Source organism: Diadema setosum, chromosome 1, assembly GCF_964275005.1.
Source record: "Diadema setosum chromosome 1, eeDiaSeto1, whole genome shotgun sequence".
NCBI lineage: Eukaryota > Metazoa > Echinodermata > Echinoidea > Diadematoida > Diadematidae > Diadema > Diadema setosum.
In genome coordinates this window covers 1830548-1856584 of record NC_092685.1, presented here as the reverse complement: position 1 = coordinate 1856584, position 26037 = coordinate 1830548, and the positions used below count along the sequence as shown (strand labels likewise).

Here is a 26037-nt window from a genome sequence, read left to right as displayed (position 1 = left end):
CTTTGAAAAAATGAAACTGATATAAATTTACAAATAACAGATACCTCAAGTGCCACATTTAGATTTAAAAATCGATCTATGAGCCACCTTTTTTCAGTCATGATAAAATGTTTTACCTTCCTGATTCTTTTTCAAAATCCTACTTGAGAGAAACATTATTTTATTACACATGCAGTGGGAAAAAACACACTTTGGGAAAAACCCAACAATTTGTCACCTGATAAGTCTTCATTAAGAATGGATATATCAAACACAAGCTCATACATGACTAGATTGCTAACACTACAACACACACCTACATACAGGCAAACCCATTATAACAAGATAGTCAGGGCAACTAGAATTTTAATCACCATAACACAATCCCTTTAATACTGATAAGTAGATAAAGGAAATAATCATAATTTTACCAGTAAATTCCTCTCATACTAACAAAATCTTGTATGCATATTTGTTAAAATGGGTTTGCCTGTTTATTTGTAATTGAAATACTAAATATTTGACAATGTCATAATCTTGAAACCATGAAAACATGATGTATTTAAATGTGTACAAGGCATGAGATAGATAAACACTCTTTTTTATGATACAACCAAAATATGTTGACAGAAGAAACCAAATCCTCTATAAGATCATTTTCTGCAAAAAAGTCACAATTTTCCCAGTAGGAGGAAGGGGGAGTATATAACATACCATTTCAGTTTACCTTTCTGTTTTATATCCACCAATGATCAACATGCAAAACAACCTAGACCATCATCCGACATCAATACTGTACACATTAAAGGTCTGAGACCCCAAACCAACACCTTGTCCAATCAATGAAATGGTGGGTAATACAGTTAAAATCACATGTGACTCACATAACTAGTGTCTCTGAATTCTGTACATTTCTCACATTGCTCTGATAAACTAAGAATATAGCCCTATTTGCTTGATCATGTTGCAAAAAAAAAAGAAGAGGAAACTCTCCCCCCACCCCACCCCCCCCCCCCAAAAAAAAAAATAGTGTCCATTCAACAACAACAACAAAAGGTCCTCCCAAATGAACTCTAACATGAACAATACTGGTCAACAGTGGTCACTTTGACTCTGGCAGGAACTGTGTATTGTCCAAATCAATGCCCTGGGGTGTACATCAATGTACAAGTGCATGTGTGTCTGTGTGTAAGAGACTATATGCACCTTGATATAACTTCCTTTTCTTTAACAAGAAGCCATATTGTTCATTCTAAGCAATTAGAAAGTAAAATTCAAATTCATCAAAGATTATGAAAACAGAAAAGAGAAAAATAGTGTCTATCTACAAGTCATAAACATCTGATAACTCAACACCATTTAGGCTTTTCCTGCAGATGAAATAAATAATGTGTGCTGTGAAATCTTCATGGTGTTACAGGTGTATACCATACACCACTGATTCCCAACATCATGCTACTGATCTGTGGAGTCATACATTGTCAATAAGCATGATAACATTGTGAATATCCTGCATGGCTGAAAAAAAAGTTCTGTGGACCTACAGATAACATTTACTAACTAACCAATGACAAATGTCAGCAAAAATTGTCAAATTTTACTGAAAATTCTTCATACATGCTACATTAACATGTACTGCTACTGGTACACTTTGCATGTTGGCATCTAAACATGTACTACAATTACAATCCAACTTTTGCAAATTATGACTTGTTAGTCTCTGAAAAGCAATCTTCAAGATTCCTGAAAATGCAATGTATCAAAATGGCAATGCAGACCATACTATGCAAAAACTTTTAGTGAATTGTTTGAAGCATTCCTAATATATTTCAATAAAGTCTAAAAACTAAATGTAGACTCTCTCTCTTTAGAATAAAAGCTTTCAGTTTAAACCTGAGGTACTCCATGCAGCATACATGTAAATATCTAAAATGAACAGAAGAAAATGTGGAAATACAAAAGGATGACATGTATTATTCAATCATCTCTGGCTATATCTGACACTGGTTCACATCAGACAAAATGTTCATTAGACAATAATTTTTTGACTAAATTTGTAAAACTCACAAGATATTCTGAAGGTTTTTTTTTTACAAGATTGAAACCTCTGTCTGTGCTGCTTACCATGGACACCTAAGAAGCTGATTGTACTATACATGTGATTAATTCCATTATTAAGGCAAACTCATAGAGGTTCAGTTGTAATTGCTTGCCAGTTCATACGTCTACTGCTGGAGTAAACTAACATTGTTTATCTGAAGTCTCGAAATAAATAAAGCAAGAGAGGTTAACATAAAGGTTAATATGGAAGAGTTGATGAGGCAAAAGGCCAAAAACACTACATACAACAGTATTAACCCCTGTGACCAGGATACCTGTACTATGGACTGCCACTTCGCATGTCATTCTTGGATTTGGAAAAACCACCGTCAAATTTCCACATCCTTCTGTCTGTCGTGTACTACAAACCTTGTGTTCTACAGAACTTTTATTTTGTGCAATGCTTTTATTACTTTCTTCTCCAAAAGCCCATACACCTGATACAGCACTGCTACAATATATTACATAATAAAATGCTGTGTTTGTGAGGAATTCTTTAAACAATAACCATACTCAGCAGCTACTACTCTGTCCAGTAGGGAGAGACTTGAGAAAAATTACAGAAAAAGAGTGTGAAATACATTAGAAAAAAAAATGAACAAAGCTATGATACAATGTTAAATTTACACCATGAGACACAACACAATTCATGTGAAGTTAAATTTGGAACAATTTGTCCAGGCAGTTCTCGGAAGATGAGTCCCTGATTCTATCATATTTTGTTTCAATACTTCGTAGCAGCCCTGATGTGAAGCTTTGTATTCAAATATATCCATGCAAACTTCATGACACCTTCAATGCCTGTGATGCTTAGCGAGATAATGAGTCCAAGATACTGAGCATCACACGTATCTGTAGTATGTGGGACTAAACCATCATACTGTGTGCCAGCTACTGTTTACAGCAATAATGTCACATGGCACACTATGCCAAAAATGAGCTCTTTTTTGCATTTTGTACACAGCAACATGTAAGACGATGCCACTGTCATGGTCACATGTTACATGTGACAAATTGCCAAATCATAATTTGGACATCTATACTAATCATTTCTAGTCATGTAAAAATTCTTCCCCTCCACTTTTTTTTTTTTTAATTGGACACCCCTGCCTAGTCTTTGTGTTTCAAAAATTCAGTTAAAACTACAATGCCAGTGCACTTTATTTCCTTAACAGAATAGATGATAGGCAACCACAGCCACAATCATGTATACCATTGTATGCTCACGGGAAATTTGAGCCAAACTAAGCATTTATGGCTCAACCCTAGCATAACATATGTGTCAAATTGATTCAGTTTTAGTTTTCAACAAAATATGTAGTCATTCCAAATATAATTCCAAGATATGATTTAGACTAATGAATAGAAATCAAATAAGACTGGATTAAAAGATGATTTCCAATGCTCGACTTTACAGGCAAAAAATTCTTTGCAAATAGAAAATAAACAATTACTCAAATTTATTGACCTTCACAATACATCTCTGGAGAAACTTATCTTATTTTCCATCATTTCCACCTATAACAAATTATCAAAAATAAACTGAATTTATAATTCAGAGGTACAATCACTTGGTGATTTAGTTATATTATTGAAAAAGAAAACATTTAAAGGAAGAGAGAAAGATGCCATCACATGACTCAGACGGTTCCTGAATTGTATTCAGGGCCCACGGAGAGATAGGAATTGATACTATTTCTCCTTACGCCGTTCCACTCATTCTCTTGGTGAGTCTGTCATGGTTCTCTACAATGGCTTTGACCACAGAGGGGTCAGCCAAAGTGGACACATCTCCAAGCTCGTCGCTCCTGTCGGCCGAAACCTTCCTCAAGATGCGTCTCATGATTTTGCCGGAGCGTGTCTTGGGCAATCCAGGTGTAATCTATTGGCACACAAATTTGAGTTGGTTCAAACAGGGGAAAATGTATGATGCAATATCGTTTAAAAGTCATAGTTTATAATCAATTTGAAAAAAGGGATATCATGTTTCGTTCAAATAAGGGAATGTCTCTAAGATGACATGATAAAAGATGAAGCACCTACCACACTTCTGATAACTAGTTGTTGGTGTTTGTTTTTTCTTTTTTTTTCTTACAAGCATGAAAGGAAATTAACACACTTTCATTTTTGTCATATCTTTCCTCAATGAAAGATTTCGAACAGTGTCTAACTTTGGCACATTGAACTTTAATTATCTATTTAGACACATCACAACATTCAGATGGATTGGGGCAATGATAAGTATAAAGCTCAGCTATGGACATTATGCATGGCCATAACTTTGCTTTGAGTTCAGTATCTTCTAATTACAAGTCAAATTTATTTTTCCTCAAACATTATCATCGAAACACACAGCCATGAGGCTATGTCAAATCTATCTCTCATACTCATAGTCCAATAGAGTATTAAAGTGATGATGTCACAGTCTTTTATTAGAGTGTGGGTCAGAACTGAGTGCGAACATGGTTAGCAACAATAGTGTTTACAGACATATGGGTCAGGTGAGGTTGCCGAAGAACCAGTTTCCATGGCAGTGAATGGCTATGACATCACACTTTGGTACTCTATACTCACTTGAATGATGTCAGGGACTGCATAGCCAGCAATCTTCTTCCTCACAATGGCCTTCAGTTCCAATATGATTTGCTCTTCGCTCTCCGAGATATCATCTTTCAGGGTGACATAGGCATACACACCTGCAGTAACAGGTTCATGTTGGAAAGGTCATAGAAATGGGGGAAAAGAATTATTTGAATATTTGGGACTTACAGAATACAAAGAAATATTGACACCACACACTTTAAATAAGAGAAGCCTGTCTCTTGCACTTTAAATGAACTTTAAAAGGTTATCATGCTAACACACCAAAACTACAGATATATGTGCTTCTAACATGAGAAAAATCTTTCAGGAATCAATGACTGATAATAGCAGATAAGTGCTGATTTCAATCTTACAATAAACCAGACAAAATTTAAAGGCAAATTTAAAGAAGATATAGAAGGAATGAAATATAATACGTAGGTAGTGACAAACCATCTTAGAAATGAGCATGGAATATAAAACATGCTTGCTTATGTCCAGAACATATGAGATACATTTTTATGAAATTTAACATTTTCATAAGATACAACACAACTATAGCAATGGTGAAAGTGGCAAAACATTTCTCACTAAGCTACCGGTGAATGGTTTGGAGCTATCAAAGGTGTACAAATAAGTCAAGGGACTCCAAAAAATGAATGAAGGTGTTGTACTTCTATTGAAACTTGATTTTCCTAATAAAGTATAGTGCCAGTGTGGTGCAGGCCCAAAAGAGAGCTTCATGATACCAAACAGCAAGAAATTCAGTGATCTGAAGTTTCTTTGATTCCTTAAAATCTTGGCACTGAATGGTTTTATTAAAGTTTGTGTGTCCCTTTTACAAGCCTGAAATTACATGCATTCCATAAGCTGGTATATTGAAGAAGTAAGTAATTCAGACCTTTACTCAGAATAATACAACTAGAAACTTCTCTATGATGGAAGAAAATAAATACTGTACTTCAGATTTCCAGTGAATTCATGCAGACTCCCTGAAAAAAATATCCATCCTATATTTGGTAAAAAAAAGCGAATGTATTCTTGAGTGACATAGGGTTAGTTTTTCATTTTTGTTCTAAAATGTCTGAGGTGTATTACTACAAAATTCCATACACAGTTTGGGCAAACATTATTCTTCAATCATGCAAAGTTTCATGATATCTGCAAAAGAGACATACGACCTTTAAATCATAATCATCCCATTCTTCCATTTCCAAGGAGCTAACTTCATTCCCTGCTACCTGCCATATGCTATCTCCGTATATCACATATTTGGAATGAACAGTTTCAAATGACTGACTGAAGGCATGGGCAGGATCTAGCAAGCTGCAGACCATATCTTGAACTGGTCCCACAGTAACCATGGGAGGGATATCATGCACACACGGTAATTTGCTTCTGCATGTTTGCTTGCTGTCAGCAACACCTGGTGTTAAATTTTAGTAACTGCTTGTGTCTTACAGACACAGACAGTGTGCAAACAAACACACACACACACACACTATACACACAGATCAAGCCAGGCTGAAATGCCTGTGTTGTAGGAGTAACTCACCTTCACCCTTGATATCATGTGGGTAACCAACCACAGCAGTCTCTGCCACAGCCACGTGTTCATCCTATCCACAGAAAAAACAAAACAAAACATGGACCGAGGATTTTAATGTAGTACACTTATCAAACACAGTATGGACAATTGAAAAGTTACTTATCAGCGAGCTTCTACTCCAACCATAAGCATTTTCTCAGTGTCTTATTCACTATCAGGATTGTGACCAGGAAATTGAACGGACAAGTTTCCAGAATTGATGACAGACTAAATTTACAGCAGCCAGTTGACCTTTTCATGTCATTAAACAACCAGTTTTACGATTTTTGTGTTCATTTTGTTCACAGGACAGGTACTATAACTAGAAATGTCGCTACAGCGACTGGTTATACCCCCGCCAAACAGCATTTCATAAGCTTTGGTCAAAACAACATTTCATAAGCTTTGGTCAAAAAACTGAGGAAGTAGTTAAATCCGCAAGATCTTTCCTTGATCTTCTGCCATTAATATGCCGTTACCATGGCAACGTACTTTCGGGTACTGTCGAAAAATGCGTCTTGCACATCTACAACCAAAGGCACACATCTGTACCAAGTTTCATGGAAATTGGGCAAAAACTGAGGAAGTAGTTTGCAACACAAAATTTTCCATCATTTTGGCTCATAATATGTGAGCGTGTTACCATGGCAACATACTTTTTGTAACTGTCAAGAAATGTGTCATGCTGACCTATATCCTAAGACAAACATTCAATATGAATTCCATGAGAATTGGAAGAACACTGATGAAGCAGTTTTGCCATGAAGCATTTTGCCCTATATTTTACCGATAACATGCCGTTACCATGGCAACGCACTTTTTGCCACTGCGGAAATATGTGTCTTGCACATTAACATATTCAGATGAACATCTGTACCTAATTTCATAAAAATTGATCAAAAACTGTGGGAGGAGTTCGCGACGCAAGATTTGTACCCATTTTTGCCCAATAATATGCCGTTACCATGGCAACGTACTTTTGGGTACTGTCAAAAAATACGTCTTGCACATCTACAACCCAAGGCACACATCTGTGCCAAGTTTTATGGGAATCGGTTGAAAACTGAGGAAGTAGTTCACGACGCAAGATTTGCAACGGACCGACCGCCCGACCGATCGACCGCCCGACCGACCGACCGACCGACCGACCGCCCGACCGTCCGCTGATTCCTATATACCTCCTTCAAACTTCGTTTGGCGGGGGTATAAATATACAAAAACTTTAGAAAAGCCTCAAACCTAAATACTGTTATCTAAGATGTACATGCAGGTGTTTAGACACTTGATAATTTGATTACTTCTCACCATCGCATCTTCGACTTCTGCAGTTCCAAGCCGATGACCTGTGACATTGATGACATCATCCATACGGCCGGTGATGTGGTAGTAACCCTTCTCATCTCTGACAGCGCCATCACCAGAGAAGTAATACCCTGAGCAAAGGGAAGCAATACAAAGGAGTGCACTCACTAAAACGTTTACTGTGGGACCGCTTTCTGTTGATCAAACCTGGGTCCCATTTCATAAAAGATATTAGGATAGCAACTCTTGCTGAAATGGTAACTTCTCCATAGCAACAGCCATTAAGGAAACTGGATTCTTATTGTTACCATGACAACTGCCATTCCAGCAAGAGTTGCTATCATATCAACTTTTTCACGAAATGGGGCCCCAGTGACAATATTTTTTGCTACAAGTATATATCATCAGATATATCATACATAAATTACAGAAAGACCGACTCTCAAACAGATGGAAAAGTGAGAGATGAAAAGCATCATAACATGCTTTCAAATCAAACACATATCGTCGGTTGAGAATGATAAGGGCGTTAAGTTGCCACTGAACCCATAGTGTTCAAGACCACTTAACGCCCTTCTCATTCTCAACAGACGATATGAACTCAACATTATTACCCACATAACCTGCAGACCATAGATTTCTAGTTGAACTGTAAGTACTACCTTTTCATTTTCAAGCCAGGGTAAGGGAGCAATCTTTTGATTCAGGCTCAAAGATTATATGCCATGACAGATTTTGAATTCAGGTTTTTCAATTTACGAATCATACATACATTTTGCTGGATAGAATTATAATGATGGTGATAATACTATCCCACCTGTGTATGGTTTGAGGTATGTATCGATGTAGCGCTCGTGGTTGCCGTAGATGGTCCTTGCCATGCCTGGCCATGGTCTCTTTATGCAGAGGGCTCCAGATACTTCATTCCCTTTAATCTCTTGGGCCTGTACAGAAAGTTCAATATCCAAACATGCCATGTCACACACTTTATTTTCCTTTTGCTGCCGACTTACCGTGACAATCATTATCATATACTAAACTAGAAATTAAAGCACCCAGAGAGTGCAGACCTCTGCCACATTATTTCAACCCATTCACACATGCACCGTATCCAGGCAATCACCCCAGAGGGCAATTACCCCCCCCCCCCCCCCCCCAGCTGAATACTGGTTAGTGGTAAGATTATAGCAAAGATTAGGGTTAGGGTTAGGGTCGAGAGTTTGAGTTAGGGTTAGGATTAGGTTCAGGATTAAGATTAGGATAAGGGCCAAGGGAAGGGTCTGGAGTAATTGCCCAGGGGATAATTGACCTAGACCCGCTGAAAATTGCCCAATTTCTCAATATAGAAGCTTTTTGTTTTCATCATCAGCTTCCAGCTGCACTGCCCCTCACCCAGACGAGCAGAGTTTGCGCTTTAGTGTGTGTATGCAAACCTCAAAATGCACAGGTACACTTGACAACATACACCCATTATTAAGATAGATGATGTCTAAATAAAAATGCTGAAATCATTGTGGAGTTTATGAAATGAAACTAAGTAAATTAAGTGTAGATCACTAGAAAAACTAGAAAATGACAATATGTATCACAATAATTTCTTGTGATATTTTACATTTTGCTGTAAAAGTGGAAATTGTGGACAAAACACAGATTGCACACCAAATGGTTATAGCCCTGATGACTAGTGGAAATACAATGGAACCCAAACTTCTTTTAGGATAGCATGTACCAAGTTCTGCTGATATGCTTTCAGTCTTTTTTGCTCTTTGAAAGTTCTCTCTTTCTCTCTCCATAAATCTATCTATATTTGCAAATTAGGTCAAAAACATTTGTGTGTGTCTTTTTTGTGGTAGTTTGGTATATCTTTTATAGCACAAAAGCCCTCCCTTTGTAACAGAAAGACATATGGCCTTCATCACAAACAAGGTTAAAGATAAGATCTCTGTATCTAGGTCAGATTTGAAAGACAAAATTTAAAGTGATGAATGACTCATCCAAACAGTCTATTGATACACTTACACATTCCGTACTATATACAAGACACACACACACACACACACACACATACACACACAATTAAGTCTGAAAACTCAATCGCAACTGTTATGACATTGGCATATTCAGATTAAACTGAAATTTGGCATTCCTCAGTAGATGCATCCACACTACTTCGGATTATTTTTCAGATGTTATCCTAGCTTCTCATACACATTTTCACATCTGTCCAAAACAAAAACAAAATAAATGTAATAAACAAAAAGAAGAAAATTATGTATAATTGTTATGTTTCCAATCTTCACACCAGGAGGACTAAGGAATCCTCTTAAAAAAAAACTCACCACATTGGACTTCTTTATCAAAAATGCAAAATATATTCCTGGCCTTTTTGGCCTATGGGAAAGTTAGCCTGTGGAGCTTTTGGCAGTGGGTTTTGTGATGTGTTTTCACCAATAATTGTTTGCTTTATGTAGTATGCTCCAATAGGTCACTCAGTATGACCATGGACCTGAAGGTCTATGGTATGACTGACCACAAAATAAAACTACTCGCCAGGAGTGATAATTGTTCCCAATATCAAACAACTCAGATATTTATAATGGAGCAAACACAAAAAATGCACTCATTTGAATAGGGTCAAAAGTCAAATCTGGGTCATTGCCAACCTTTTCATCCATGAGAACAGGGTCGATTCCAAAGAAAGGACGCATGGGACCTCCTGTTATCTCAGCACCGGGGGCAGAGGGACGTGGTGTGATACAAATACCTCCTGTCTCTATAGGAGTGAAAAGAAATGCAAACATGATCCCCATTAGTGTCTTTGAAATCATTGGTGTTGTGCTGCTAGAGTAACATTGCCACCAAATTTGAAAAAATTACAAATCATTTTGAAATACCTACCCTTGGCTATTTGTTTTATCAGCCACAAACAAATTTTGATATTTCTTCAAGTATGTGATTAATACTTCACACCAATTAAAAAAAAAAAATAAAAAAAATCTTGTACAGCAGCTGTGTGACAACTTGGTGTAATTCTCAGAATGCTGAACAAAATATTCAACTTCATTAATAAATGTAATGTATTGTATTCCACGACAATATTGCAATGTGTTAAGTAAGGCAACATAATTGCTGCTTATTAAAGCATAAATATGAATCATTACTGACACAACGAATGCTACATCAAAGTCTCTTAGGAATCTGGGTCAATTCCAGCCCATTCAAGAATTATGTGATAATGGAATCATCATATCTGAGCAATTACTCTATACTTTTCTAGAGTCAAAAGTAAAGTTTGAAAAATTAAATTTGATTTCATATTATCACAGAGTATCTTAAAAATTATCCAATTTTTCATTCCCATAGTCTACTAAGTTACATAAGAATTTGATTCTACCAGTCATGATGAAACTCTCTGTGACATAACTGTGCAAAATTTAGGTGTTTTAGTTGACACATTTGTATTTACTGAGATGATGAGACAACTATCATCATCATTATTTGCAACATCATTGGTATCACAATGACTCTTTAGTATTACTGTCATTTCACTACCACTGCTACAGAGATAGACTTGTAATAATATGTGCACAAATTTGGATTCAGTGGAAATTTGCTTCATAGCACAGACTGTTTAAAAACACGCTTGAACACGCAGCTGTCTAAGACACTCAATATTTCTGTTGTTACTCACTGCTGTACAAGTCCAATCAAAATGAGATGACAAAGGGAATACCCTACATCATACCTGTTTGCCACCATGTGTCTGCCAGGGAGCAGCGACCCTCGCCCACTACATTGTTATACCACTCCCATGCCTCATGGTTTAGGGGTTCTCCAACTGAAGGGGAAGAACAGGTGTAAAAATGATTGGTATCATTTTTAAAGGGGAAATCCAGTCCAAATATTAGTTGGTCTAATAAAAACAGAGTAAAATCTTACGAGTTCAACAGCAAAAACCTGACTGAAATTGGATGAAAAATAAGGAAGATATGACATTTTGAAGTTCTGCTAATTTCTGCAAAACAGTTCTTGTACAGTGGATATGAATATGCAAATGAGTGAGCTAACCATGTCATAACCTCAAAATTTTCTATTGATCCTGTACAAAAAACAAACAAACAAACAAACAAACAAAATTGACGAAAATTCAATGTTTCTGTCAATGAAGTCTGAAACATGAATAGTTATCAGTTACATATACCAGGATTTGAGCCTCGGGCATAATTGTGTTTGAATGAAAAACTGGATATTTCAAAATTTAATGTACAAACTATATGGCAAGCTGTGAGGGGATGACATGCTCACTTTGCCATTTGCATATTCATATTGACCATTCAAAAACTGCTTCTTGAAAAATTAGCGAAACTTTAAAAATCTTCCTTATTTTTCACTCGATTTCAATCAAAATTGTACCGTTGAACTCGTAATATTTTACTCTTCCTTATCAGACTGACTTATATTTGGACTGGATTTCCTCTATAATGAAATAGCATATGTTTAAATAAAACACACACACACAGACACACATCCACACACACAAACACAAATACAAGTTGGTATGACCTGACAGTGTGATGTAATTGCTGAAATGTCTCAAATGGATGTGCCAGTAATTACAGATCTGTTTTTGAAGCCGTTGACAAAAAGTCCACACTTCTTACCTCAGAATTTGACTCATATGATCTGAAATAGGGCAACAACGCGTGACCTAACAAGAATCAAGGCAACAGATTACAAGTCCAGGATGGGAGAAAACAATAATTAGGGGAGTGTTTAAAAATACAATGCTTTATTTTGGCACATATTTCAAGTCTAATTAATCAGCTTTCTAAATCAGTAGTAGCTGCACTTAAGCTTAGAGGAACAGCTGCAAATGTGTTTAAAACATGTAGAACCAATGCGCGAAAGGGTCAGTACATGAAATTGTACAGTACATAAGAATGTATGAGTGGCTGTCCTGCAATACAGTACAGAGTACACGGAGAGTGTTCACTCAGCTAAAAAAGAATGACATTATTAGATGTCATGTTGCATCATGACATAGAGCTGCCATGGCTCCCAAGAAAAAAAAAAATACTAAACTTTTCTTCGTGTCCTATCAACTATTCAAGAAAGATTCTCTAGATATTTGCTTTTAGTCATTTCTTTCATATCATTTAATTGAGCATGCTTGAATATTCATATACTGTTCATGTGATCACACATTTTTTTCTTCAAATAACCAGCTCTCATGGAGCATTTTCCCTTTGAGCAGAAAGGCAGAGAGAAAAAATGCACCACATCCCAGGGTTCGGAGAGTGGAGCGGTCGTATTTGGTGACGTGGGAATCCCCAGACTTAAGGAGGAGCCTGACCGCTGTGGGAGCGACATAGATCTGGTTAATTCTCAGACGTTCCACCATCTCCCAGTACCGTCCTAATGGGGGAAGAAACCATGAGAAAGATGTTTTCAAAATAAATATGTGACAGGTGCATGAGATGAATGTAAACAATGACAAGAGGGTCTGTCTGGCTGGCTCATTACTGAGAGATTAAAACATGTAAAATACACACAATGATTCAAAGTTATTAGCAATAAGGAACCTGAAGAACATACACTTTCTTACACCATACAAAGTTCAAATCCTTAATCTCTTGATATCATTTGAATAATTCATCACCTGAGAATGAGAAGGGCATTATGTTGCCTCGAACACAATGGGTTTAGTAGCAACTTAACGCCCTTCTCATTCTCATCCGTCTACATTAGCACACCAGTCTATTTCAACTGATTTTACATGACTTAATATGACATGTTAACCTATCACACCATAAGTCAAACCAAACAGTAACAACGTGCCTCAAATATTACATTCCTTGCCTATCATACCCAATTTTCTGCTTAAAGATAAAGAAATTAGATATTTTTACTCTACAGATAAGCATCGTATGATTTTAATGATGATGTTTTACAATGCTTTGTATCACTAAAATATCATCAAGTATTAATGGCTAATGGCTGAAGTAAAGCAATCATAAAGTAAGATACAACAATCAATTCAACCCCATTTAAACCATGTAATAACTAGTTTTTAGAAGCACATTTCTGATTGACTTGAACCAGTTTTTGCTCACCAGGATCTGGATAAGTTGGAGTGCTTTCAAACAAGACTGTTGTGGCACCATTACTGAGTGGACCATAGACCACATAGCTGTGACCTGTAATCCATCCAATGTCTGCTACACAGGCATACACATCTCCAGGCTGGTAGTCAAACACAAACTGTGGGGGGAATAAATGAATAGACAACTTGCTGCAATTGGATAGCCTTATTTGAAGTTGGAGTAACATTTCAGTTCATATTCTAAGACAACAAAAGGAATGGTCAGAAAAATTACTCAAGAAAAAAAAGAACTTGTGTTTCCATGTTAAGCATGAAGTTCTATCATTTAGGACTTAGTAGTTAATACGAATATGAAATACAGAAAGAATACACTGAAATAATGTATTAAAATTGCAATATAATACTGTCTGTGACATCTACAATGCTTGTTATAGCATGGGAGAATTATACTGTATATCAAATGGGTCTGTTGAGAGACGATCTGTCTTCCTTGAAACCTAATATTTCTTCCATTTAATGGGAGACAGGGTTCCCGGGCTCTTCCTGCCTGACCGACCCCCCCCCCCCCCCCCTGAAAAAAAGAATCCTCTTAATTGAATATCCTACTTGCACCCTGAAATAAAGCAAAATAAAAACAAACAAAACTCTGCACAAAGATGTACTTGCTCCACCTACTGCGAGAACAATGGAGACAAATCATAAAACATGTAACCATAGACCATAACACCAACTCCGGAGAAGGAAGATCCCCCCCCCCCCCCCCCCCCCGAAGATGAAGACCCTGTCCTACCTTGTGTGTGAGTGTTGCATATAGGAGGTAGCCTGCCTGTGAGTGAGAGAGACCCTTGGGGGAGCCAGTAGACCCTGAGGTGTAGAGCATGAAGAGGAGATCCTCACTACTAAGGACCTCTGGTTCACACTCTGTCGACTCCGCAGCCATCGCCTGACAAAATGACATCACAGAATATTAGTTCACTGTAGAGAGATGTTTTCACAAAATATTAGTTCACTGTAGAGAGATGTTTTCACAACTGATATTACTTTTGTTAAACAATGTTACCATAACAGTTGACTAAGATCTACTGGCAATAGTAAATATCTCAATCTGATAAACTGATGCTATTGTTAAACTGCAGTCACACAGCATTCAGACTACCCGGCATTCAGTAAAGCATACTTCAGGATCCCCCATCCATTTTTCAAATTATTCCACTTCAAAGGTCTACAGAGAAACATCTGTTGACAGTGGATTTTAAGTCCATTGCCTGTGTACTACAACTTCAAATGACATAATGAGACAAACTACCTATGATACAATAGTTAAAGGGATGGTATAGTGTTGGTTGAGGTTAGGATTCAGCTTTTAACTTTTTGCAAGATACTTAGAAACCTCTTCATGAAATGTTCAAGAGCATACAATTCTGACAGGAATTCAAAGTTAATTTGATGGAAATCAGTTTTGAAATAGCTGAGATATCGGAAAACAAAATAAAACAAGGAAAAGTAGAAATTACTCGGTGCGTAATATATGTCCCCGCCGGAAGTAGCATTTTGTAGCCAATGTACAATACAGGTAAAAATCAAGGTCAAAGGTCAAAGAAGTTAAAGGTCAAAATTCTGTGTAGAAGTTTTGAAGCCCTCACCTAGTGCCATCACATAAAGCAAACGGAATCGAAATCGGGTTAGAAATGGCGAAGGAGTAGCATTTTGTAGCAAAATGTACAATACACGTCAAAAATCAAGGTCAAAGGTCAAAGAAGTTAAAGGTCAAAATTCTGTGTAGAAGTTTTGAAGCCCTCACCTAGTGCCATCACATAAAGCAAACAGAATCGAAATCGGGTTAGAAATGGCGAAGGAGTAGCATTTTGTAGCAAAATGTACAATACAGGTCAAAAATCAATGTCAAAGGTCAAAGAAGTCCAAGGTCAAAATTCTGTGTAGCAGTTTTGAAGCCCTCACCTAGCGCCATCACATAAAGCAAACGGAATCAAAATCGGGTTAGAAATGGCGAAGGAGTAGCATTTTGTAGCAAAAAGTACAATATAGGTAAAAAATCAAGGTCAAAGGTCAAAGAAGTCAAAGGTCAAAAATCTGTGTAGCAGTTTTGAAGCCCTCACCTAGTGCCATCACATAAAGCAACCGGAATCGAAATTGGGTTAGAAATGGCGAAGACGTAGCATTTTTAAGCAAAATGTACAATATAGGTCAAAGGTCAAGGTCAAAGGTCACAACTGAAATTCTGTGTAGAAGTTTCAAAGCTCCCATGTAGTGCTATCATATAAAGCAAACAGAATCAAAATTGGCTCATAAATGACAGAGAAGTAGCAAATTGAACATTTTGATGACACACGGATGCACACACAGACAGACGGACGGAGGGACGGCCACACTGACACACACACGTACGGAGCCCGTTTCATAGTCCCCTGCTCGAACTCGTTCGGTGGGGACAACAAAGCAATCCTAAGGTGGGTCCCAGTTTTTATTAGGATGGCTTTGTTTTGGATATCTCAGCCATTTCAAAACCAATTTTCATCAAAAATTAAATCTTGAATTTCTCTTAGAATTATATGCTCTTTCATATTTCATAAAGATATTCTCATTATGTAAAACAAAACCATCATCATAAAATGCTGGGAACCTGAAGCCCCATCTCAACCAAAACTGCAGCATTCCTTTAAAGGGATCGTATAGTTTTGGTTGAGACTTAACTTCAGGTTTTTATCATTTTTTGGTGAGATTCAATTCAATTCAATTCAATTCATTTATTTTTCATTCTTCTTTTTTCCAACAAAACATAACACATAATAAATTTGGAATTACATCATAAACATAAACATTCGACTTTGCAAAAGATAAATGATACAGATAAACGAAAGAACACATACTGGAAAAAAAGTACAAAGTTATGCTTCAGTTGAGAAAAAAAAGAACTGAGAGGTCCACTAAAAAGCAAGCTTGTATGTTGTGAACCACTCATACAAGATAGTGAACAACCTCTTATGAAATATCAAAGAGCATATAATTCCATGAGGATTTCAACATTTATTTGATGAAAATTAATTTTGAAATGGCTGAGATATCCAAAACAGAGTGATCCTAATAAAGTGTGGGACCCACACTTTATTACGATCGTTTTGTTTTACTTTGTTTTTGGATGTTTCAGCTATTCCAAACCCGATTTTCATCAAATAAAATTTGAATTCCTCTTAAAATGGTATGCTCTGTACTATTTCATAAATGTTGTTTTGGTATCTTGCAAAAAAGTTAAAGCCCAATTTTCATCTCCACCAACACTGTACCATCCCTTTAACAACTTTGGAAACATAACTTTCATGATCCTTAGTGTCTGAAAACAAGACTAAATCTATATTACCCTGACAATGTAGGTCAATGTCTCTTCTTCACCTATTGTTTTCTTCAGTATTATGGTCCCATGAACAGGTCTGGATATAGCTACAGGTACATAAATTTACCCTCTTTCAGACATGTTTTCCTGCCTTTATACAACTACTTCTCCCTCTCTCCCTGCTTTCTTCTTTTCATTCTCTATCTATTTATCTATCTGTTCTCTTCCCTCTCTATTTCCTGTGCTCTCTCCATTTCTCCTATAATATATCTCTCTCCCATTTTATGAAACCAACTCTCCCCCTCTTTCTCTTTCTCTCTCTGTTTTCCCCATCAGTATCCTGTCACACTTCCTCTCTTGATGTTTAATCTCCACACTTCCCAATCAATTTTGGCATCTGTTCATACTTCAGCATCTATCTACCCATCATTTGCCTTTCTCTTTCAAACTTTCTATACTCATTTACACATACTGCTAGTCTTTTCCTTCAGTCAGATTAGACAGTCAGCTTTCATATCACATATCTTTATCAATTCAGATATATTCCTACAGCTCCAGCTATCTGTCTATTCATCTGTTTGCCTATCTATCAATCAATCTCTCACAAAAACTAATTCTCATTTTGCAAACAATACTGTGGCCTTTTCCTTTCCTACATTTCTCATTTTCCTTGTTATCATTCATCCTTTCTCCCTATACATCCAGCTAGATGAAAATGTATTTATGATTATATGTCTTCCTCTCAATCCATTATCTACTCCCTCACAATAAACATGCACATACTTTTATGTCACATATATTTGCATATCAATAATCCTTTGTTATATTGCCAAACCTCTTGACTCTTCCATATCATGTATGACTGGGTGACAGAATTCTAGCATTCTGATCATTTATAAATGATGCTCCTTGCCCCCCCCCCCCTTCTGTTGGTGAAAAGGCAGTTATGTTAATTCTCTTAGTGTGTGTGTGTGTGATGGTACCTCTGCCTACAAAGGAACAAAATCTGCTGCAGAGACAGACAAAAACAGCCTCTAGGTCTAGGTTTTGTCTGTAGTCACAAACTTTGGGACCTAGCGCAGGAGCCAATGATGAAAAGGTCACATCTGTCAAAAGCCTGGCTTTCATAGACACAATAATGCTACCTTACTTCACTGGAGAGCAGCCATGGAATGCTGGCAACCTTTGTGCTTTTAACAACACAAGAGTTTCCTGTTTCATTGACTCATTGCTATCTACTATGCTTGTCCTCCTTTCTCACTAAGTATACGATAACCACAAAATGAACGAGAAAAGCACTCGTAGAGCGCAGGCCTCCACCAAGCAGCTCATTTCAACCACCCATAAAAATCCATACAAATTCGCGGATCACTATCAAAATCTAATCATTTGTTCCTTGTGTCATTATCGACTCTTCCTGCAAGTTTCACCCATTATACACGCATGATGAAAATCGCCCAATTTCCCAACATAGAAGCCTTCTGTTTATGTCATCAGCTTCCAGCTATACAGTGTCTCACTCAAGCATAGCACACGCTTTAGAGTGCATAATGCAAACCTCAAATACACGCAGCTTAAACTCCCAAGTTTATTGACCCTATCTGCTGAAAGATACGAAAATCCTTCAAAAATCCACAAAAATACCATGGATCACTACCAAAATCTAATCATCTCTTCCTGGTGTCATTATCAACTTTTCCTGCAAGTTACATTCAAATCCACTAACAACGTTTTGAGTTATTTTGCACACAGACAAACAAACACCAATGAAAACATAACCTCCTCCCTTGGCGGAGGTAATTAACCCAAACTATGAATGACTATTACTCTGTTGGAAACTCATAACTGTTCCTCTTTGGGGGAAAAAAATGAAGGAAAAAGAAGAAAATATCAAAATATAAATGTGACCTAGAACAAATAAATGCTTGTTAAATATCAATGGGGGCACAGTTTAATCAAACTTTTCAGTACACATTAGAGATAAAAATGTCTGTAGTTGTCAAATAGTCATGTGGTAGAACACACAAACAAACAAACAGACACGCACAGACACAGACACAGACACACACACACACACACACACACACACACAGTTTCTCCACATATGTTTCAGATGCATGCCTTGTTGCCTGTCACAATGAGAACAAGAGACCCGGGGGTCTCGCGCTCACCTGAGTATCGCAAGTTCACCTTCGACGCATTCTTGCAGACTCTCCATACCTCAGAACATTGGAAAATTGGGGTGGGGAGGGGCAGCTTTGCAAGCTGGGGTTATGGTGTCCATTTACATATTCCATCACAGGGTAAAAATACCTGCCAAGTACACTATACTTAATAGAATGTTGGACTGTGCAGTTTGGGGGAAAAAGACTTAAAACTCTATCACTTTGATTTTAGAGAAGAATATTATTGAATATTCCTTAGGAGGTTTGGGCCCCCTGGGGCCCCCAAGGAAAGCATGGTGCCCATTCAAACACTTTGAGATCCTATCCCCCTAGGAATGCTACTTGCCAAGTTTGGTGAAAATCCATGATGATATTTTCAGCAAGAAGATGAAAATGTACAATTAAGGTCCACATTTGGATCCCTCCATCCCCCCCCCCCAAAAAAAAAACTTGGGGGGGGGGTAGCCCTGGATTTGCAATGAACAAACTTGAAACTACAGTCATCAATGTACAAACTCATAACATTGCTTTATCACTTCTGGTTCTAGAGAAGAAGAATTGTAAATATTCCTGAATGTTGGGGGGGGGGGGGGATGGGAAGGGTGTGATTGGGCCCCCTAGGGGCCCCAAAAGAGAGCATGGTGCCCAGTTGAACAGGTCAACAAAATGAGATCTTAATCCCCTGGCATGCTTCCTGCCAAGTTTGGTGAATATTCATCAAGGGGTTTTCAAACAGAATATGAACATGTACAATTTAAGTCCCCATTTGGACCCATCCCACCCCACTCCCCTGGTTCCCAAGGGGGGGGGGGGGGACACCCCTGATTCCGCCATGAACAAACAACAGTCATCAATATACATGCACTGACTCATTGTAACAACTCAGCTCAATCATTTTTGGTTTTAGAGAAAATCTTTAAAGATACCTTACTGGGGGTTGGGTTGAGCCCCTAGGGGCCCCCAGGTGGGGCATGGTGCCCATTTGATGGAATTGAGATTCTATTCCACTAGGGATGCTACCTCGAAAGTTTGGTGAAAATTCATTGGGGTTTTCAGGAAAAAGATGAAAATGTACAATTTAGGCCCCATTAGGACCCCTCCCCTGGGTCCCAAGGGGGGCACCCCTGATTCCTTGAACAAACTTGAAACTACAGCCATCAATGTACAAACTCATAGTATTAACTTAGCTCTATCACTTCTAGAGAAAAAGATTTTTTAAGATTCCTTAATATTGGGGGGTTTGGGCCCCCTGGGGGCCCCCCAGGTAGGCATGGTGCCCATTTGAACAAATTCAGATCCTCTCCCTAGGGATGCTTCCTGCTAAGTTTGGTGAAAATTGGTCATGGGGTTCTCGAGAAGAAGATGAAAATGTAAAAAGTTTACGCACGACACACGATTGACGCCGGACAAAGAACGATCACAAAAGCTCACTTGACCCTTCGGCTCAGGTTAGCTAAAAATGTATGCTCATATTAAAGTCATATCAGATTTGAATCCAAACAAGTATCACAAGAGTAAACAGTGACATACATGTACTGTAATATTACACAAAAAGTGTATATAGAAGGCTCTGTCCCCAGGCTTACCTCTTCCATGGGGATGTCCCTCTCACACATGGGAACTGGGTTGCCTGTCCGCTTGGAGACAAATACCCGCTTGACCTTTGGACACATGGCCACAGCTTGGTCTACCGTCTTCTTGAGGTTGATGATCTTTCCTCCTCTGATGGCCTGGTCTGTTGTGAGGATGGTTTCAGCTCCAGCTTTAGAAAACACAGAGAGACAAATCATTTGTAGCTTTCCCATGATGGCTTACACTTACGAGTTTTAAGTTAAGTTAAAGTTATCTCCATGCTTTACGCCAGGGGAGATCTTATGTTAGCTAACCTCTGTCAAAGACTTTCTCACTGTCAATACACTATTGCGGTAATGTATTCAAATTCTACGCATGCTTTGTTCACAAATGTTGCCCATAACAAACACAAAGCATGGTGGAGACTTGCCCCACCTAGCAACGACTAGGTGGACTTCCGCCTTAGAAACTTAATTGGAGGGAGCTAGTGAATGAAATGCTTCATTACTAGGCTGAAGGAAAAGAAACATCCATGAAGCAAACAGGAGGTTGTCGAGTGAGACCCCAGTCAGATCATCTGTGAGAGGCAACCCCAGCTGGAGGACTTTTACAGTCCCGTCCAGGTTTCTGAACATTTTATGCCTTTGAATTACCACAATTTTGCTGCAAAGCAGAGTTGGTCCTCCCTTGTAACTACAGACCATACAATTCATGAATCAAACAAACTAAATTACTTGAAAATTCTTGTGAAAAGCAAGGGATAAAGATTCATTTGATTCACAGTACTTTGAGACAGTAGACATTTGTGCATAATTATGATGAAAACAGTGAACAATAAAATGTATCATATCAAAATATTTCTGTGCTAATTTTTCCTATCAATTTTTATCAGAAACTGAGGTAGTTAATACTTAGTATAGTGTAATGTCAGTTAGGTAAATCAGTGATGATATCTCAGTTTTGTCACTCAGTCAAAAAGCAGCAGTTTACTTCTTACCATCAATGATTCTGCTTGCTAATGCTTCTGAACTGAAGCCAGCAAAAACCACACTGCAAAACAAGAACCAAGAATGATACTTTAGATATCATGAATTTGTTGCTGTGTAACTGAAAAAAAAAAATGAACATATAGCAGCATTCTGTACATCAAATTTGAACTTGCATGCATAGTACTAAAGTTTGCCTAGTCTGTCAACCTGGACAGAAAATGTTCATTTGTTTATGTTCATTATCACTCTGATTTAAAACAAGCACAAGCGAGTCAAATGGCAGTTCTTTCACGGAAGTTCTTCCATATCTTCATTTTCATCTTACATACTTCTTTTCAGTACATGTCTATTTTAATGTCACCATTTTTTTAAAGTTCATCATTATTTCTAAGTTTTCTTCTCCTCTGTCTTCTGCTGTCTTGTCGTGTCTGAAAGCCCCTCTTTCTCCTTTTCTATAAAAATCCCTCCAGAAACAAACTCTACTTCTCCTCAAACTCACGTTTGAAGAAGGGGCCACAGGGCAATTTTTAGTAATGAGAAGGTGGTGAGGGGGTGGTGCTCATAATTGGGTCAAAGGGCAATGCTCCCATGCTCCCTCTTGCTTCCCCCTCCCAAAACAAAGTGGTCCTAATGAAAAGTGGGACCCACCTTATATTAGGGCCACTTTCTTTTCCTTTGTTTATTGGACACCTCAGCCATTTCAAAACCAATTTTTATCGAATAAACTTTTAATTCTTCTTAGAATTGTGTGCTCTTCAATATTTCATAGAAGAGGTTTCTCATTATCTCACAAAAAATTCAAACCTGAATACCCATCTCAAACAAAACTATACCATCCCTTTAATCATTCATCTCAGTATTCTATCAAATCCCCCATCCCCCTCCCCTCCCCCCCCCCCCTCAAAAAAAGGAGCTTTGATTCCCAAGATGAGTGAGTCAACTGCTTCAAGCTGCTTGCCAAAATACCTGCAGACCTACACTGGCCATTAGACATGAGGAAAGGAGGGTGTGCTTCTATTCTGAGGTGAAAACATTCAGAAAGGTTCAGGTTTGAATCATCAAAACAGTCATCTTGTCATCAAAAGTTCAGAGAGTTTTCTTTCAACTTCATGTGCTCCACATTTGAGGTTTAATGATCAAATCGGAATACTGCATTGATCATTTGATATTAAATTATTCGATCAATAGGATTTCAAATTACCAACTAACTACCAGTAATATCTATCTGCAAAGACTGTCAGCACAATTCTTATCATCCTTGTCTGAATCTAGGGCTATGGTCCACATTTTAGAAGGCAAAAAAGATTTGATGCTATCATCATGAGGCATTTGTTACTTACATGACATAAAGAAACTAAATATGTTGTCCCTTGAAAATTGCATTCAGATGACACACACATATTTTAAAATGTGCAGTAATGATAATCTATCCTGAATCATTTGATTCTGATAACAATATCTTAATGGGAACTCAACAAAAATCTTTTCCTATACTGATACTTATCATTGCCTGTGCTTTTGTTTTGCTATAGGATTGTTACATGGAAATGATTTGGGCTGGATGGTTACACCAGCAAGTGAGTGTTTGCATTTGTTTTTTCATCATGCCTAGAAAAGGATGGTATGGTAGGTACTTGTGAACAGCCCCAATTCTTGCACAGGCCTGCATGGCTGCCACGGCTATAGGTGATACAGGCATGTAGATGGCGACCGGGTCCCCCCGCTTCACGCCTTGACGACGGAGAGCATTGGCCAACTGGTTTGTCATCTCATACAGCTGCCTGCAGACAAACAAATAAACAAAGCAATACGTTTTGGCAGCTAGCAACTCTGCCACAAAGAATACCATTTCTTCAAAAATAGTTCTACATGGTACAAAAGTTGACAAAATGTATCTTTCAAGATATGGATCTGGATGCAAAAGTCTTCCACTTACAAGTGTATCAATTCCTAATGATAATGTAACCAAAGTTTAGCTTTAACTTGTCTTCAGGATTTGTCATGCTGAAAATTTAATTTGAGTCTGAAAAGCTTTTTTTTACTGTTATCTTGACAAAAGCAGTTATTTCACCAGGTATTCCCATGCATTATGATGTTTCACAAAGCAATAAAAGGCACATAAATCTACAAAAGATCCATTAAAAAATTATTTGCCAGCTATTATCACACACAGAGAAATCTGTGATTACAAATTGTGACAACACTATCTCACCTTCTACACTTCTACAAAATATTACGTCAGTTCTCTGATTACAAAAAAAAAAAAAAATCACAGTAACAGTATTGTTAATGTAATGAAATGATAATATCTATGTCATTATTTCAGTTTACGGTTGAGAAAAAAAATTGATGCCAATGATGAGTGTCTAGACATTGACTTTGACTATCGGGTCTGTTGTAAGATGAGCTAGCAACTGAAAGGAACTTGACAACAGTCATGTGTTGGCAATAAATGTTATCAAACAAACTTTGATATCATAATAGATTTATCAGTCTAGACTGATTAGTGGTCCAAATAAACATAGCCAAAGATCATCATACAGATAATTGTTTAACAGGTTTCAAAGACCAAAATGAAGCTCTATCCAAGAGGCATACAAGATGTCAATGTCTGATATAATGTTAAGGGTTAGTAGCCTGACGGTGACAGGTACTCTTCTCTCTATAATTTTCCTTTGACAACAAACATTCAACTACTGTATAAGCTGTTAATTTCGTGAGGGTTTCATTTTCACGAATTTTGAGAATGACAGTTGGATCGCAAATTTTACAACACACAAAAATGTCTCCATTCACTTTGGTAATAGTGCATTAATGTTAGCACTGGCGTCAATTCACGAAAACAACATCTCACGAAAATGTCAATGATCTCCTCATTTGCGAAAATATCTGTATGCAAAAATAACAGCATATAGTATTCTTTTTTAATTTCACAAGGCTCTGGACCATTCTTCCTGGGGACAACAACTTGTCATAATTGTGTTCTGGCAACAAAGAAAGTGTCCAGCTTATGATCAAAATGTGTTCATGTACACAAACACTAAAGAAAACTAGGAGACAGAGATGATGTGTAACAAACAGAATTAAAACATAAAAACATGGATTATCTCTGCCCATCTTGATGCAATGTGTTTTCATAAAAATGGGATGACAGTTGACACTAACCTGATGGTTGATGTAAGGCTTACTACACCATTACCATGCAGAGGTCATGGACATGGAATGTTTTAAAAGGTGGGGCACAATCCCCCCACCCCCCCCCCACCCCGTTCTACAGCCTCCTGCAATGAAATCCTGCAATAAACTTTGATAATATTCTGCAATCTGTGCTCAACCAGAGGGGGTCATGGATGGAGGTTTTACATTGGAGATAAGGAAAGAAGGTGGATATGGCAGAGACTCCAACTCTCCCACTCAAATACCTTTTTTTACATGATATTGAAATGAAGTTTTATTAAGTCAAAATATATGATTTTTAGTGCCATGGTATGTTGAAAAATAAACCCGAGATAGCACAAGAGAGCATCTAGAACCCTAGAGCTTCCAGGGCCCAAAAGGCTCTGGACCACGGTCTTTGTGCTCGTGATGTGTGCTTCGCGTACATCAAGTTGGAGTCTCCGATTTGCTTGGAGTTTCAGGTAGGAGAATCTCCAGATCAGAAGGTGCTTGGGATTGGAGTCTCTGAGATGGGGGAGGGGAGGGGTTACGTATAAGAAAGATGAAGCAGAAAGAGGATCTACTCACTGGTAGGTGATTCTCTCCTCCTGGCCCGGTTCATCTTTCTCCCAGATGAGAGCTACACGCTTTGGGTCAGAGGCTCGATGTCTGTCAATGCAGTTTACTGGAGAAAAAAATGCAAATATTACATTTAGCCTTCTTACCCAGAATCCAGAAGCAAAGGATGTCATCAGAACAGCATACATCAGACTGCAGCAAATCCTGTTTTTTACCCAATAATTCACCTTGTCTTTTCGTTTACCTGTCATGCTTTATTTTTATCATCAGAGATACTTATTAATTAAAACCCATTTATGCCTCTTTCTTATCTGACTATGACTGGCTATAAAATTACCTTGAACTTGGAGATTACATCTTATCATGGTGTATTCAACACTTTTCCAGGAAAAATAGGTTCAGCATCCTAAATCAATGACAAATGAATTGCTAATGCTCAATGAAAGGTATACTAATCATTTCAACAAAAAAGATAAGAAATAGACCACACACATACACACACAAAAATCTTTTTGATTCAAAATCCTGTCAACAGATATCAATGACTTTACGAACAAACTTGTAATCATAGC

At 37.7% G+C, this 26037-nt stretch overlaps 1 protein-coding gene across 1 annotated transcript; it reads right to left on the bottom strand.

The window, feature by feature from the left end:
• Window positions 1–3781: 3781 nt before the first annotated feature.
• Window positions 3782–25552, bottom strand: LOC140232724 (acetyl-coenzyme A synthetase 2-like, mitochondrial). Its single transcript, XM_072312844.1, has 14 exons — window positions 25475–25552; window positions 23365–23511; window positions 21739–21791; window positions 20756–20931; window positions 14446–14598; window positions 13666–13813; window positions 12830–12967; window positions 11298–11390; window positions 10216–10325; window positions 8370–8496; window positions 7556–7683; window positions 6218–6281; window positions 4654–4775; window positions 3782–3961 (listed from the first exon to the last, which is right to left on the bottom strand). Exons 2-14 carry the CDS (start codon window positions 23496–23498, stop codon window positions 3782–3784), a joined length of 1626 nt encoding a protein of 541 aa, XP_072168945.1. The 5' UTR covers window positions 23499–23511; window positions 25475–25552.
• Between the last annotated feature and the right edge of the window lie 485 nt (window positions 25553–26037).

Bases quoted from the DNA above. Each gene is read 5' to 3' on its own strand.
- LOC140232724 (XM_072312844.1), bottom strand. From the start codon at position 23,498: ATGACAAACCAGTTGGCCAATGCTCTCCGTCGTCAAGGCGTGAAGCGG. The intron at 13,814-14,445 runs GTAGGACAGGGT...TTCCCCCCACAG, and splicing joins ATGCAACACTCACACACAAG to TTTGTGTTTGACTACCAGCC. The intron at 10,326-11,297 runs GTATGATGTAGG...TCACTCCTATAG, and splicing joins AGACACATGGTGGCAAACAG to AGACAGGAGGTATTTGTATC.